We start from the raw sequence: 18,312 nt of genomic DNA, 5'->3' as shown, positions 1-18,312 counted from the left end.
TTTAGTAAAAATATCAAATATTTAACTTTGAGGGCTATATTTACCTAAATATGGTGGTAATCAGCACTTGAAATCAAGTCTTGTGTAAATTCGAGGAAAAATTTGATTAGAAATGAGGAAAAACTCACTTTCATTACTGCGGTTAAGGACATATAAGCATTTCCCTATGGCAACATGGAAAATTCATTTTTGAGTACTTTTTTTGCTTTAGGTGCCCTTTACTTGTCATGCTCTATTGTAAAAACACTGTATTTACAAATTTAAAGCCAAAGATATCACCTTTTGTGAAAATTTAAAGATTTAGGGTTTTTGACATGTGATCAAGAAGGGGGGGCATATCAAACATAAATTTTTAAAAATAGACCAATTTTTCAGAAAATGATTACTTTTAAAGGCTATCTCTTTATTAATATTGTTAAAAAAACAAGTCGTGATTGATTTTTTTTATTTGAAAAGTCAGAAAAAGTTCTTTGCAAATATTTAATGCATTTAAGTATGACAGAATATTGTCACTTTTTTTCTCGCGCAACTAGGTTACCCTATATTTAAAAATCAAATATTTAAAAAAGTGCTTGTCACATTTCACTGAAACTTTGCAAATGCATTCAATATGTGTATAGGAAGATACTTGTATAGTTATTTATTTTTTCTAAGACAGAAAGTGACTCTCTAGGTTACAGACCACCAATTCAATCAATGAGCATTTGGAACGTACGCATAAATAGTCCTATGCAGAAATTACCCCTGTTCCTCATAGTGCTGTGAAAAAGTTCTTATCTTATTAAAAAAATTTAAACAGTTTCTGAAAGGAAAAACATTTCTGTACATTTTATAGGTGCATTTTGCTTCTTGTGATGTGAAGCCTAATCCCCATAATGATTTCTAAATATACCCCTATCTTGTGAAAACATTGAGATTTCCCATGCTATTTATAGACACTTCACTTCCGGTGACCAGTACTGCACTGCAAGTCTGCTAACCCCACATGCCATTCTGAGGATTGTGAGCTGACACATGTAGAGTTATGCTAATATATAGTCCTCTGCAGGTTAAAGTTAAGGTAAAGTCCAGAGAAGCCATTGAATATTGCGAAATTAGCATAGAAGGCTATGGGAAGTGGAATTAGCGGTTTCTAGCCTTTAGTATACGGTTCATTCCCCGCTATGACCTTGTCCCAGTAGCGAGATGACCTTGTCCCAGTAGCGAGATAAGTGCTGATGCTGCAATCGTTCAGAAGCAAACGAATTCAACACAGCAATGAATGCATACGTTAAGTTGCGACTACAGTAAGTTGTTCTGCTCCAGAAAATCTTATTTGCTCTGACTAAACTGCTCCTGAAACAGTCTCCTCCTTTCCACAGGTTGGGAACTACAGCTGAATTCTCGTGCGGTGTTTACCCATTATAAAATTAGAAACTTTTTGTAGTATTTTATTTGAAGGGGGAATATTTATTGTATCTGAAGAATCTTTTTTGAATTAGGTTCACTGTAATTGTAATATTCAATAATTAAAGCTGCACTTACCGTGGTCAGGGAATTTATATTACAGGGACTGGTCACTCCTTACAAAGTTTATAATATGGGGTAGGCATTGCCTAAATCGGCGAGCACCATGAGCTTTACTGTATATGTACCGTCTGTGCGAGACTCGTAAAAATAATAGTGGACATTACAAAGACTTCAAAGGCCCGGATGAAAATTTTTGCTTCGCAAGTGCATTATTTTTAATTTATATTTAACCAGCAAGCAAAATCAATACTTCTATTTGAAAATATGTCTTGTTAATTAATGGGAGAGGTTTTTTTTTAATACATGATCAACTTGAACAGTTTTTTTCCCAAAATTCTGACCCCATACCCCCCTTTCCCCTCGCTGTCAAAATGGTCAATAACTTTATAGCACTTCGCAATGCTTTACATTTTTTATCCCTTTAGGACATTGCTAGCAACATCCATTTTAGACGACAGCTGCAAATTCCGAACAAGAAAATGATTGCCTTTCCTATCTTGGAAAACCTATGCTTCGATTTTGAGAAAATAATCGTAGTTTTATTTTTTTCCGAGGTGGGTTAGGTTCTTGACAACAGCAACAGTGGAACAGTGGAGATACACGAACGTACATCCAGGCTAAAAACCACTAATTCCACTTTCCATAGGCTTCTATGCTAATTTCACAATATTCAATGGCTTCTCTGGACTTTACCTTAACTTTAACCTGCAGATGACTATATATCAGCATGATTCTACATATGTCAGCTCACAATCCTCAGAATGGCATGTGGGGTTAGCAGACTTGCAGTGCAGTACTGGTCACCGGAAGTGAAGGGTCTATAAATAGCATGGGAAATCTCAATGTTTTCACAAGATAGGGGTATATTTAAAAATCATTATGGAGATTAGGCTTCACATCACAAGAAGCAAAATGCACCTATAAAATATACAGAAATGTTTTTCCTTTCAGAAACTGTTTAAATTTTTTAAATAAGATGAGAACTTTTTTCACAGCACTATGAGGAACAGGGGTAATTTCTGCATAGGACTATTTTTGCGTACGTTCCAAATGCTCATTGGTTGAATTGGTGGTCTGTAACCTCCACATGGTTTTTCCCGAAGTTTTTATAAACATAACATTCACTTCTTTAAATGAGTAAAACAAATTAGAAAAGACATGAAAACTATCAAAAAAGATGAATCTATTTTTAATGAAACGTAATCTTAACCTATATTTTTTAATTTGTTTGACTGAAGGAAACGATGAATTTTCTCCGTAAGGACTGTCACTTTTTGTTACTTCCGGGACATTAGTTTTTTTCGTTAGTATATTGGGGAACCTTAAGGGAAAGTTAGAATGTACTTGTAATAACGGTAGAGCTCACACCCCTTCGCTGCGCTCGCTATAATGTACAAAAATAACTGGTTTTTATTCATGGCAAACTTAAAGCCAGTTAGGTTTACATTGGACATATTTATACTTGGGTAAGAGAAATTATTCAGGGTTATTTTTTTTTATATAAATTATGAAATTAACAAATTGATGATGAAAATTATGATGAACATACTGAAGAAGGATGTGTTACCTTGGAATACTGTTAAATTATAATGGAAAGTTTTGTTTATCGATAAAAAATCTGATAAAATAAGTACAAAAAGCTTTAGCTGCTCTTTACAGACAAATCAGGAATATATGTATACCTATCATTAACAGTGGAAATTGTTTGATCCATTGGTCAGTCCTATTTTGAAAAAAGGATGATATTCCTATTGAAAAAAAAATCCACCAAAAATTTTGTAAGAATTATTTTTCATCTCTATTTACTATCTGTGTATTAATCCTTCTATTTTCACTCAGTCTTTCTTTCCTTTTTGTGTTAAATAATAATGTGAAGGGAATATACAAATTAATAAATGACAACAGGATGTTAATTGTCAATTTACTATCAATTGCTAATTCACAGGCAGGTTGTGTATACTGTATCAGGATTTACAAATAAATTATACAGGTAATATTAATATCCTGTATACATTAGGTAGGCAAAATTCATTGTCTGGGCATTACAAGTACACCTTATATGAACAAAAATACAAATGGTAAAAATGATAACCATCTTGTCCTGCCGTTATTAATTTGTGATTATAAGGCCCTATGTACATGTAAAGGAGTGTATTTTACTGTAGAGTTAGCCTTGTCTCTCCAATACAGAGATTTAAAATTGGGGTGTTTTTTTTTTATGACACATTGATTTTTCACAAAGTCTTCCTCCAATTTTTTTTTGCCTGCTCTGCATATTATTCTATCAATGCCTCTCTAACCAGAAATTCTAGATCCGCCCCTGATATACACTATGTATAATAAGAAAGTACACTGTACCACACAATCTAATTTGGTTGTTTCATTGCTGTCGTTTTGAAATTGATTTATTCTGTACATTGTGCTAGTTAGAATAATTTGATACAAAAAATAAAATAAAATAATGCTCATTATCAGACTGTATATAGTAAGAATACAAGTAATATTTTACTTTTGAACTCTGACATGAAGTAGGGAATACATGAATCTGTGGTACATGTATTAGGAACACATACTAAGCAACAAATCCAGTGGGAGGATTCTGGGTATTGGACCCCCATTGGTGGAATTAATGTATGCTTATTTAGTGAAAAAATAAACACCCAGTCCTTTTAACAAATTTCTGGATCTGCCCAGCATATAGCTACTTATCTGTAAAAGAAGAATTAAAGTATTTGTAATCAATTAAACCTCATTTGAACATTAATTACAAGAATAAGTCACACGTTTTCAGTCAGTGGAATAGACTTACAATTTGTTTACTTATAGTACAAAACAGGCATTATCTGACAATCCTGCAAAAACTTAAATAGAACTTAAAATAAGATATGCATTGTGCAAAGATTGAAATATGTTGATTGGCATATTTTTTTTGGGGGGGGGGAGGGAGGGGGTTCAATACCAACAGAAATTTTTCAATAGAACCATATTTAACTCGGTCTTTGCACATATGACTGGCATTTCAATATTTAAAAAAATATATTGTTAGTAAATTGAAAAACTTGTACAAACTAAATTTGTCTAGCTGTATTTTTTTTTCAGAACTTTTAGTGAAGACTTTTATTTAAAAGAGAGACACTTACACATTTCTTAGAGAAAAATATTGACCAATTAAGAAGGGCAATTATCATTTGTCACATTTACTGTAGCAGTAAGTACTTGTGTGCATGCAATACTCAGTGATTATTAAATAATTAAACAATTTTTCTCCATCCACATGTATGCATTTTTTACCATAATCTTGATGTCATTGTCAATAGGCTGAAACAATTTGCTTTGAATACACAGGAAGCTTTCATGACGAGCATTCTAACAGAAAGCACACTTAAACTTGCAAAATAGTAGTGGAGATGTTTGATTTTGTTTTTCGTTTCACAGACTATCAGAAACTTTCACGCATGCTGTTTGAATGATAAAAAAGTCATCTAATTAGCAACAACCATTTTGTATGTTATTAAAATTAGAAAGTTAGGCTTTATGTAAAGATACAATATATGTGCTAGACCCATAAAGGGAGATAATTAAACTGATTGGTTTTTAATGCGAAAACCAACCTTGTTAGCACATCTCCTCCAAAACCACTCAAGGTATTTTAATAAAACTGTATGTGAAGAAATGCATCAGTAGAGATTCAATGCAGTACTTTTAGCTTTTTATATTGTAGGGACAACCTGATATTACCAGATGACTATTAATACATTGACCAACCTGATGATGGATTGGGTTCTGGATCCTGTAGTGAGAGCAACATATGGTAACTTGTAATTACAGGTATTCCTTTATATGCATGGTAAAACATTACTTGTACATCATTTTGAAGTTTTTTTTAGGTAATCAGTTTACTTAAAATTGTTATCAATGTTGTGCGCTCTGTTGGTTAATTGAGCACAAGAAGCATATAACATATAGTTAGTTTTTCAGCTTAGCACATTAAGTTCTACATGAATGAGTTCTATATAAATCAGAATACATTAATTAGTTATAACTATTATTTAGAAACCTTTAAGAGTTGAAGACCTACAGATTATGCTTTGCGTGGAGTGGTTGTTACCTGCTGAAACTGACCATTCACCCTCATAGTAATTAGTCAGCCAGTAACACAAATCATGTTGACACTAGGTTGTTACATTTATATCTTTCAAGGTAAGTTTTTGATAATTGGCATGTTGTTAAGCATTTTCAAGATGCCTAGCCTTCTACATGCTTTAGGCTAATTACCATTGACCTTGACATCACATTTTTGTGCTTTGTTTACATTTTTTTATTAAAAATCTACCCAATACTATGACATTTTTAGTTCTTAACCATTTTTTAGTTATCCTTATTGGTTGGGATTCTACGGTCAGAATAGCTACTGGTATACAGCAAGAAATTCCTGCAAAATTTTAGGAGGATTTTCACATTATATTTAAGAGCAACACTATCATGATCAGATTATCATGACAAAGTGTGTTGTACATAATATGAACTTTTACTATTATTATTTCTCAAATGAGAAATTGAGAATCTTCTTTTGGTGATACTGGAGTACAGTTGTAAAGAAATCATCATTGCTACCTAAATATGATATATGTACATACATGTACTTGTGACTGCTAATACTATTCCCACTGAAGCTAAAGTGTTGACATTCAAGAAATAGTTTAGATGTATCAGCCTCATTCACAGAAGGGTAAAATTGGAGGAAACTATAGGGGTTTAGACATGAGCAACAAACATGTAAATTTTGAAATAGGAATGTAGTTACGCGTTTATTCAGCAGAAGAAATCAATTCATTTTATTCGAAACCCCACCATTGCAAAAAAGGTTTGAATTTTCTAAAATAATCATTAATAAATGTCTGCCGATTTAGGAAAAACTTTGAACATATATTATTTTACCTTACTATGATTTGATGTGCTGTAATGTGTATCAAGCATTCATTTTCTGTTAAAGTAATTTTATATCTGTTTACATTCATGACAATATTAGGTGTTTTTATTATGTCAATGTTAGCCAGATTGGAATAGTTTATTTGAACTGTGGTTCTTGCCCAGTATATAAGGTTCAAAATTATAAGTTAGACTTTGATTCAGACGTTTAATTTCTGTCAATTTGCATGGGCATCTATTTCATATCTTTAGAAATTATGAAAGAGGGTTGTAGAGGGTTTTCAGGCATTGATTTGCTCATTTTTGCCAAAATTTTGCACAAAATCAACCCAAGTTTTACACAAAAGTGGGGTGTATGAAATAAAGTTGATTTTGTATTTTAACACTTTTTGTGTCTGCAGTAATGAACAGAATGTATTAAACTGCATAATATACTTTTTTCAATATAATAATTTGTAAGAATGGATATAAAATGCCAAAAAAATACAGATACTTTTGTGTTGAATGTGGATATGAAATGTTGTGGAAGACTAACCTTTTTGTATATTCCTTATAAAATTTAATAAAGTAATAAATATACTTACTAAATGTGACAAAGCATTGGTTATTACTTGCTTATAAATAATAGAGATGTGAAATTATTTAAATTCTATAGCTTCATTCAATCTACACATACATTTGTACTTTCTGGTATCATATCATAATACCTCTTTATACACATGTACCCGTTTTTTATATGTTTGTAACTGTATTGGATATGTTGAATTACAAACAAAAATCCCATGGTATAAAAAAAATCCAATTGGAGAAAAAAAAATCCCATGGGATTTCATGAAATCCCATGGGATAATGAAGACTCCCATGGTATAAAAAAAACCCATGATTTTAAAATTGTAACTATAAGTTTATTTTATCAAATATTGTAAAATAAAATGCATTTCATTAAATCCCATGTGAATCTGGATCCAATGGTTACTCACATGACATGGTAGGTAGAAAAAAAGTGGCGCAAGATTTGCAATTCAGTGTTTTGCAAATTTAAATTGTCTCGTGTTATATAGATAATCAAAACACTATAACGCAACTTTTTTTTACATCGATTAAATTATGATAAAAATTAACTTTTGGATTCATGTTGAGGTACTTTTTTCATGGGTAGGGTTGGCAATTTTTCACCTACTTGGTCTTGGAAAAAAATCAAATATTTATTATTTGGGGCTCATTAGAAAGTTATTCTCAAAGGAAAACCTAATCACCTGAATTGATCAGATATGTCTAAATTTTCAGTATGCTGTGAATGAGAATTCTGTTTGCTACTGAGACCAGTTTTCTAGGGGTAGGGGTAATATTTTTAACATTTTTTGAAAATCCTTTCTTTCTTGAAAATTAGTATTTCGTGGTTCATTTTTGTAGAAAATTAAATTAACTATGGAATGATTCCAAATTTGATACGTTTCAGTTGAGTAATAAGTTGTAGAATCGAAGTTATGTGACTTTCGACCATTATTCAAAAATCCCATTTTTCGCTTTTAAATTTTTGTTAAATTCTGACTACAAAAATCGCAAACATTCATCAAAAGAACCCCCGAAGTATAGATTGTGTTAATACTAAACAAAAATACCAAATAAGCCATTTTTTTACGGAAGCTTAAATACTCTATAGAAAAATATGTCAATTTAAGCAATTTTTCGGCGGGATGGGTAATTTTTTTCATTTGGCCGCAAAACCATAAGTGTTACCACAGTTTTGGTATCATTGTAAAGCTGAGACATTGGGCTAGATGGTACTTACATATGTCAGTTTACTTCGTTCAGGAGAAAGAAGAAGTTCGTAGAATAAAAAAAACTTAAAAAATTGATTTTTTTTAAAATACAAAAATGCTTCTGTTTATTTTTTGGCGACCAAAAAAATCGTAAATAGGAGGTATAAGGGTACCTAAATATCATTTTTTGTTGATGAGTGGGGGAGGGGTGCACGGGGGTATTTTATAATATTACAAAAAGCAACAAAGCAGAGCGCTTTTGTTCCGTATGTGCCATAAGTATATACCTGTATTTCTTGAAATTTTTTGCAATGGGACCTAAGATCAATGTGATGTACTTCATGCCAGCACACCTAAAAAAGTGAGAAAAAAGTATTATTTATATACGAAGACTACCTTTAACTTGGAATTAAAACACTGATGTTCTGTTTTGCAAATTCAAAGTAAATATAGTTCTAACCTCTTATAGTTAATCTGTCAGACTGAGCGGACATGGTTTCATAATCGTTCTCCAAGTCATAGAATAGTTCCAGAGCCGGCTCTTCCATCAGTTCTGGCAGAACAGTTTCAAGAATATATGTAGGAAAACTGGTGTTGCGTGACTCTATCTCCGGGTTTAAAAAAAAACTGATAGATCTTGAACTATACAAAAAAGTCCTGACCAGTTTTGAAGGGTAATGGTGTATGAAGACCGTGTGAGTTTTTTAAAAGTATTTGTCAAAAAAGTAAAGAAAATAATATTCTAGAATCAACGATAACTTTTTCCACCTTTTCATCGGTGGTTCTGCGTGGTAAAAATATACCGAAACTTGTATTAGTAATAACTTTCAGATAAAATGTAACAGTTTTTTAAAAAGCCGGCAAGCCTTTTTCTAAATTGGTTTCATCGAATAATGAAGCAAGTACAAAATGTTACCCCCCCCCCCCAAATCATTTTAATATTTAACTAGAACTCAGTGTTGATAACTTAATACACATAGACGATTTTTTTTCTGCTACACTTATTCCTTATGTGTATATATTGTTTATCAACATGCGGGTTTATGAGTTATGAGTTCTGATCCTGAAATACATGTACTCTGTAAATTAACCCAGCTGAATACGATTGTAGTATTTTTTGCACATTTTTCAAGCGGCGAAATATACCCAGAACATTCAAAAGAAGAAAGTATTATCGCTTCCGTTTTCGCTGTTTTTCTTTGACAGACAGTCCATAAAAGACAGGTGCACGTGACCATGTCTGTCATGAATAAAATAGTCAACCGCAATATGCAAAGTAAAAGTAGTCCAGTAAAGTTAAGAGGGTCAATGAAGAAATTAATCCAACTTTTTGTAAGCAGCTCCAAATTTTTGTATGACAATGTACAATGTATGTTAATATATTCATATTATGCGAACACTTAAGAATTCATAAATTAAACTGTTAATCGCACGTGGTTAAACGACCCAAGTAATACGACACATACATGTATTCTATGCAAACTACTTATAATTCTGTAATTCAACAGCTTTTGGCTGTAAATCGGAAAAATAGATTCTTACACGCGTCATGGAACTATTGAAGATCTGAGATTTTTTCCCTTCGTGTAAGAAATTCTTTCTCTTATTATAATACATTAACTGGTCCACTCGTCAAAAGACAGAATTTCTCACTTTTCTAAGAAATCCCAGATCTTCATTAGAGACTCGTGTAATAACCTATTACTCTCTACATGTCTACAGGCGTTCTGAAATTTTGTTTTGGGGTGCTGTCTTTCACGTCTGCGTTATAAAAAAGTATGTAAGGCCAAATCATTATAACTTGGTGTGCCAATTACATACAGTCAGTAATAATATAAATTTCTCAGACAGTAAGGTACATATACGACATTCAACATTATTGAAAAAAAACATGCTGCAAATATGGCAATCCAAAATGGACAAAGAGTCGGACCTCCCAATATAAAAAAATTCTAATATTAAAAAAAATCAATTCCAAATATCAAAGCAAAGTACTCATAAACTTAGTAAATTTTTATCTATCGTTTGAATTCTTAGGCCTCAAATAATCGTCAAATTGCAAAGGTAGGGTATATTACAGGAAAGTTCGGGGATCGAATTCAAACATATTTTAACACAAGTTTATTATTAATTTTTAAATTAACCATTTTGACCACGAAGGTCATTAAAAAAAACCACCGAAACACATGGCCAAAATAGCCGAATAGAATGATTATTACAAAAAGCAATATCACCAGACCACAGACTAGCACCATTTCTGATCGAGAAATATATTTTCAAAATTCCAATGCCATCGTCTACAAGCCAGTTTCCTTTTTATTTGTCTTCTTTGGGCTTCTGATGTCACGAGACGGTAACAGTAGTAAAATACACAATACCGTGAGTGATGCATCTGGATGGTTTCGGGGGTTATACCACCCTTTTGTTGAAGGTTTTGCAAAAATGAGCGGCAAATAATTTGGACGTGTAGCCCCTGCCTGGAACCTTTTCTTCCTTCCATAAGTTTTTTTTATCGGAACCACTGCCCTATTTGAAAATATATGGATCCGCAAGGGCCGGCATGAAATATATGAAGACATTTCAAGACAGTTTCTCCAATTGGTACTCAGCATTCCTCTTTATATTTTATTTCAGCTATGTACTGATAAGAGGTTAGATGTAAACTACTTTTAATTGAATCGTTCCCAATACAAAACAAACAGCATATTTAGTTTGCAGTAAAAGTTGTTTATTGGATTTGTTTATTAGCGTAAATAACATCGAATCAAATATGATATGATAAAAATACATATAAAGTGGGCCTAACTATTTGCATTTGAACTTTAGTAGGGTATGTCAATGGGACTTTTTTCCAGCGGTAGTGTAAGATAATTGCACATTCTAACAGTGTTTACAAATCTAAAGGCTCTGGCGACTGCTATATCAATTCTGATCTTCGATCTAAATTGACAAAAAAAATTCAATATTGAAAAAAATATGTTTTTTAATGTTGAAAAAGCATTTTTCATACATGTATTTAAAAACCTTTTTTAATAATACAAACTGTTTTCTTATCATTTAATATTGACTCTTTAATATTAAAAATTCAATTTTCTAATATTAAACATATAATTTCTTATATCAAAAACTCGTTCTTTACCTCTTAACATAAAAAAAATGAATTTCTTATACTAATAAAAAAATAGAACTTAACATATTAAAGTAATAAACATTCAGCCATTCCTAACGTCGTTGGTGCTGCACTGAAAAATGTATATTCTATTTTCATTCAGTCATTCATAAAAAAAACGACTAACAAACATATAGTTTCCGATTTGTTTGCTTACTTTTGTTCGGCATGTCCATCTCCAACACTGTATCCAGTTTCAAGTTCCTTGCTATCTAGGCAATGTTCTATATTTTGGCCTTAGACACATTTCAGATGGTATTGGACAGACGTGTATGTAAAAAGTATATATATGTGCTTTCAGATTTGCAATGCCCTAAATCATATCCATCCCCCGTTTCGGCTGAAGCATCCCCTCCCTTTATTTTTGGTAAAGTTTTGTTCTAATACCTTAATTACCGAAAACACCCCCCCCCCCCAAAAAAAACAAAACAAAAACAAAAACAAAAACAAAAACAAAACAAAACAAAACAACAACAACAACAACAACAACAACAACAAAAACAAAAACAAAAACAAAAACAACAAAAACAACAAAAACAAAAAAACGGACGGACAAGTTTACCCGTAAAAAAATATTAAAAATACAGAAGAAAACGTGCAAAGACCCCGACACACAGAGCAAAATCAATAGGGATCCCAAACTTTGTTTTGAAAGCCCTAATAAGAAACAACAATAGTTATATGTCGCCCGACATTCTTCTGGGACGACATATTAAGAAATAGTGAAACCAGTATGTTCCCCAGTTAGTTTGGGGAACAGAATAAGAAACAGAGAGAAATCAATAGGAATCCCAAACTAGCCCTAATAATAATACAAAGAAACTGTGCAAAAACAGTAAGTCCCCGACACTTTTTATTTAGACATATTTATTGCTCATAAACAGAGATGGTTGAGGTTACAAGTTTCACAACTTAGACACACCTTTTCCATTAATATACAATACAATTCATATATGAACAATAACAAACAATGATATATTAATATAAATACATAAGATGAATATGAAGACAAGAATTAACATATATGAGAGTGATTTTCGACACAAAAATTAGTAAAATTAGTCCAATGGATAAAAAATCCGATTAATAAATTGTATGTTAAACGATTTTTCACTGTATATAAAGATAGAGCTCCGAAGTCCAGCACAGATCAATTTTACTTGGTTTTAAATAGGAACTACGTCACGCACGGGTTGAAGCTGCTGTGACAAAATTGTTTTCCCGTGAAAAAACATGTGTTAAAATTATCTCGATCGAGGGATTTACCTTATATATTAATCATTCCATAATTAAACTAGTTAAAGTAAAGTGTGCTAAATGTAAATACATATGATGAAGGGGCATACTATATTCATATTTCACACGATGCTCTTATGGAAGATGGAAGTATAAAGAAGGGTTCCATTCCGAATTGATAAATTAACTGACATACCATGGGGTAAGTGTGATCCATTGAACTAACTAATTTTTCACAATACAATATACAATAGAATGCAAAGGGCAACAATTTTGTACGCTGACGATCAATATTTACCCAGCAAACACACAACGTTGTGCCGACGTCAGGGATTGGTCGTGACAACGTAATATCGTGAAAATACGTCGTCACAACGTTGTATGCACGAAATTCTATGACGTAATATTATAACGTTGTGACACCATCGTATGATAACGTCCACTTCACGTAAAAGTAAAACCAATGGACAACGTAATATTTTATGACGTATTGACAACGTGAAAGTATTACCAATTCACAACGTAACATTTTATTACTTTATGACTAGGTAATATATCCGTAATACTTTACTTTTCTATTTTCATATTAAAAGCATTATCAAAAGAGTCTTGGAGTAAGAAATGGCTCATTTATTACGTTGCAAGAGATTTCTTAAATATTTTAAAATAAGACTTAACATTGTTTTAAAAATGTATAAAAATAATGAAAATGGCTGAAAAGTTATGTTCTTAATAAAATAACTGCAAACTAATAATAATTAATCAAAATGATTGCAAAGTGATATAAAACAGTTTTAAGTGGTGCAGAATATTGCTTAAAGATAATAAACCATATTTTTTTTCAACAATTTCAAAATCACCGCCTTTTTCAACTCGCCCTGCACATGCGCTTTTCTGTGTCCCGCTCTGTTTAAATTTGAAGATGTAAACAAATGCCGATCGTGAGGAATGAGCAGAAAACTCGATTTTAGAACAGATTTATTCGATTTATTGGAGATACGTAAGTTATTATAATGTACATTTAAATAGGTGTATGTATTCGACATAACATATTGTGTAAATATTTAGCTTTTTAATCAGACCGTTTGTTATTTATAGAAAAGGGGTACCCAGATGCACACAAGTACGATGCTTAGCACATATCATTTAATGAAGACAATTTAAGGGGGAAAGTGCAGGAAATTGAATTACTTTGTTGATGTTTGCCCTTCATTATATTACAGACTTAGCTGTCAAAGGGAACTTGAAGTCTAAAGAAAAAAGAATCGGTATCAAAGAGTCTAACAAAGTTTTAGCACTTGTGAGTAGATATTACACATGCTATGACAAGCGCGTAAACAATTCAAATAAGCGGGGATTTACTCCGTCCTCTTATAAGATATATGCCTATATCACTTTTAAAAGATCCCCATTTTATAAACGGGGTCAAACATAAAACCTATCCTACAATCTTGATAACATAACGACTATCCAATGTGGCAGTATTTATTTAAGTTAATTATGGAATAAGGTCAATGCACTTCATCTGTTTATCTTACCACATGCATGGTCACTATATACATGTGAAGTAAATTAGTTATCAGTAGGAGTTCTTTCTGTGTATAGATGTGTATTTAGTTTCATACTGAAGTAGTTTGTTTTCTGACGCATTGGGATACTTATTTCTATCCTATTTTGATGATCAATGTTTCTGCTACATGCAATTGATATTCTGTTATTGTGATCTTAAATTTTTCAAATTAAAAGTTTAATTTTTGAAAATACCGTAGTGTCTTACTTAATTCTGAGCCAAATACATCTATGGAAGAATTGCCCATTAATCACATTATACCAGTACATGTAATGAATTAGAATCAATCATATAGTATGATATTTAAATATGTTCATTTGTATCAATGAATAGTTTTAAACAGAAAAATACATCTGCTTATAACTATTTATTTTCAACTTCAGAAATGGGAAGAAGAGTTAGAAGAAACAATTTTAAAAAGTTATGGATGTGGAAACCAAGTGCTGCACATGAACATTTTATTCGCATGATTCGTGCACTTTACCTAAACATGAATTATGATAAACTGGTGACATCTTACTTGTTTGACATGTTTGATTGCAGAAAATTGTTGTACATCAATAAAAATAACATATTAAATTTGATTGTCTTATTCTCTGCTTATGTTTTCTGTACCAATCAAATAATAGATGCAAAACGTACATAAAATGAACCAAATTTATGTTAGTCATTGCATGACGTTGAGACAACTTCATTACCAATACGACGTTGTATAGATCTAGATGGTCGTGCTCACGTGCCCTGGAGTCTACAAAATTACGAGGAGATAACGTAGTAATATAACGTTGCCACGACGTAGAGTATTACGTTGTGACAATATCCTCCTATCGTTGGATTGTTTGCTGGGTATGTTTAGGCGAGGACAAATTTATTTGTTGTTTGCTGGGTATGTTTAGGCGAGGACAAATTTATTTGATATACAAAAGGTTTGCTATCCCTGATGAATGTTTGGACAGATTCGAATATAATTATATTACTTTCAGTATCAAGGGTTTCGTCACAAAACAATAATAATTTAGCAGAAATTACAACATTCAATCTGTTAATAGAGTTAATTATTTGAAGTCTATGATCAGAATATAGTGCGCAGTTTAAAAGAGAATGCTCTGAATTCTCTCTAAAGAAACCACATGCACAAATTGAGTCCGGAACTAAATTATATCTATATAAATCATGTTTAAGATAATTGGAATAGTAATATTCTGTCTATTACGTAAAAAGTAATTATTTACCTCCGCTACTAAGGGCGGTAGCAACTCCTGTAAATAGCTAGGCGCTTGGTTTTTAACAAACTTATATAACATTAATAATTTGTTGACCTTGCGCCTTGTACCCAATTTTTCCCAACCCGTATCCTTATAAATTGTTTCAAGGCTGGCGTAGCTTGTAAAACCACATACAATTCGTGCCGTCTCAAGTTGAACTTTTTCCAGTCTATCAGAATTCAAATGACCACATTTATCCCATACCTCAGAAGAATACTCCAAAATAGGACGTATATAGGTAAGATAAATTTTTTCAAGATATTTCCTTTTTAATCTAAATTTGAGCTTTCTCGACACATTAAGTTGTCTTGCAGAGGTCTCAATCAGTCTATTAACATGCCTTGTCCATTTACAAACATGACTAAAAGTTATTCCAAGGTGTTTATGACATTCAACAGGTGTAATTATTGTATCCCAAATATTCAAAGCGAAATTCCCATTTAAAGCTTTCATACCGAAGATTACTATCTCAGTTTTGCTGGGATTGAATTTAACAGCCCAATTTTCAGACCATCTATTAAGATAGTCTAAGTCTGTATTAATAAGATTTATTAGATCATGATCATTACTTGCTGAATGACATATGAAGGTATCATCAAGGAAAAGTCAACCCAATCCCACCATTCCATCTGATATGTCATTAATAAACACCAGGAACAATAAAGGTCCAAGCACTGACCCCTGGGGCACACCAGCATTTAGCTTTCCGTTCAATGACACAGAATCTTTGAGCACAACCCTCTGTGCCCGTCTACTCAAATAACTATTTAATCAACTCAACAAGTCTTCCTTTATCCCATACTTATCCAGCTTAAAAATAAGGTCCTTTATCCAAACTGTATCAAAAGCCTTGTTTATATCAGCAAAGGTCACACTAGTGATGTGATTATCATTGATTGACATCAGGATCTTAGTATAAAGTTCAAAAAGTTGATGGGTAGTAGAATACCCAGGAATGAAACCTGACTGGAGCTTATATAAAAGACCATTCATGGCTAGATGGTTATAAATACGTTTATATACAATTATTTCGAGTAATTTGCTTACACAGAATAACAGGGAGACTGGTCGATAATTTGATGGCAATGACTTATCGCCCTTTTTAAACAAAGGAACCACATGTGCAATCTTCCACTGATCTGGAAATATTTTTTCACGTAAAGATCTATATACCAAAGAGAAGCGCTAGGGGTTTTGAAATTGCATTTCTGACTGCCGGCAGCATCTTATTGCTTATAATATCATGACCAACCGCTTTGTTCGGATCAAAACATCCCTCATTTCTTCCTCGGTGATATTGATATCAGATATGACATTATCACATCGATTATCAAAATACGGAATTCGATTGTTAGCTACATCTATATCTGTGATTGAACAAAAGTATCGGTTAAAAATTTCGGATTTCTCCGAAGTGTCAAATGTCAAGTTCGAATAATCAGTCGGATTTTGAAGTAGTGGAATGTCATTTGTAGACTTTTTACCTTTTAATAACATATTGATGGTCTTCCAGTATTGTCTACTGTCTGCGGTTTTAAGGCCATCTAGAGTATTATTTAAACTTGCAAAAAACTGTTTTTTTTTCGCTTGTTTTTTTTTAAATTGTTTACTTTATTGCGTTGCTGATTAAATTTAATTTTGGCGGAATCTGTCAATACGCGGAGATATTGTTTCCGCAAACGATCCCTTTTACGCACTTCTCGTCTAAGATTGGTATCAAACCATATCTTATCGTCACATCTAATAGTGACTTCCTTTGTAGGAATACAAGTAGTTGCAATATCAATAAAGGTTTTAGTGAAATTTGAACATGCAATATCAACACTGCTGGCCTCAGAGATTAAGAAGTCCCAATTAAAATCTTATAATTTTGTTTTCATCAAATCATAATCCGCCCTTTTATAGTTCCAAATTTTGCTATTAAAAGTGCGTGATTTATTGAATCCACAATTGATAGCAATGTATGTACCGTAATGATCGCTAATTTTTCTACCGACAGGTATTGTACCTCGGTCAATCAGTAACAAGAATTGGATCAAGTAACGAAGTGTTACCTGTACGTGCATCAAAATGCGTCGGCGTATCTATGATGTTGATTAGTCCATTAACAGTAAAACTATCAGAAATGTTTCTAGGTAATTTTTCTGTTCAGATCTCCCAAGCAAATAATATTACTAGTCTCGTCTAAAGCATTTTCCAACATAGTATCAAACAATTGCCAAATATAGATAAGAACCAAGCTTGGTCTTGAGTTCGAACCACATACTCTCTACAAGGTCCTGCTCTAGATCGATACCACGAGAAATGGTCACAAATGATTTAAAATACATAATTATATCTCCGCCGTGCGAGTTTCGGTCCTTAACGCATGGGCGGTTCAAAGCCAGGAATATGAATATCTAAATCGGTTATATTGCGATCAAGGTGAGTTTCAGTGAAGAAAACAACATCAAAATCATCAACATCTGAAATATATGTAATCTTATTTCTAAGACTTCTAATATTACACTGGGAAATTGATAGTATTTTATTTGTATCTGAGGTGTCTGGTGCGTCCCCGGGGCCAGGATTGGAATGAATGTCTCCACAAAGGGTTTAAAAGACTATATAGCAACATGTAAAAAATAACGATATTACAATATTTACAACACGCTCCAAATATGAATAATTTACATTTTGATAGAATGCTCATCATATATGATAATACTTCATACAAATTAAATGACATAGACACACACGTCTTCTTGTGGCATCCGACGCCTATTTTTTACACAAAACAGTCCTAGGGATATTCGATATGTTTTAATGTCACAATTACCCATTATCAAACGAGAAATTGGTCATATCTAAAATTGGACTGTGTATAAATAC

At 32.4% G+C, this 18,312-nt stretch overlaps 1 protein-coding gene and 1 long non-coding RNA gene across 4 annotated transcripts in view; one reads left to right on the top strand and one right to left on the bottom strand.

Annotated features, from left to right (window-relative positions):
• Positions 1-18,312, bottom strand: part of LOC148612439 (uncharacterized) — a 128,596-nt gene that overhangs the window by 103,404 nt on the left and 6,880 nt on the right. For all 3 annotated transcript variants that reach the window (XM_088593860.1, XM_088593857.1, XM_088593858.1), the window contains exon 3: positions 8,489-8,554. In XM_088593860.1, coding sequence (XP_088449986.1) covers positions 8,489-8,554 — 66 coding nt within the window. The remainder of the gene's footprint in view (positions 1-8,488; positions 8,555-18,312) is intronic.
• Positions 13,490-14,969, top strand: LOC148612441 (uncharacterized). Its single transcript, XR_015923933.1, has 3 exons — positions 13,490-13,606; positions 13,830-13,906; positions 14,560-14,969. It is a non-coding gene; the product is annotated as an uncharacterized LOC148612441 (long non-coding RNA).

Source organism: Perna viridis, chromosome 7 (genome assembly GCF_037379345.1).
Source record: "Perna viridis isolate PV_CMFRI_1.1 ecotype Kerala chromosome 7, ASM3737934v1, whole genome shotgun sequence".
Lineage (NCBI taxonomy): Eukaryota > Metazoa > Mollusca > Bivalvia > Mytilida > Mytilidae > Perna > Perna viridis.
The sequence above is the reverse complement of the archived record's forward strand: the minus strand, read 5'-3'. Positions and strand labels throughout refer to the sequence as shown.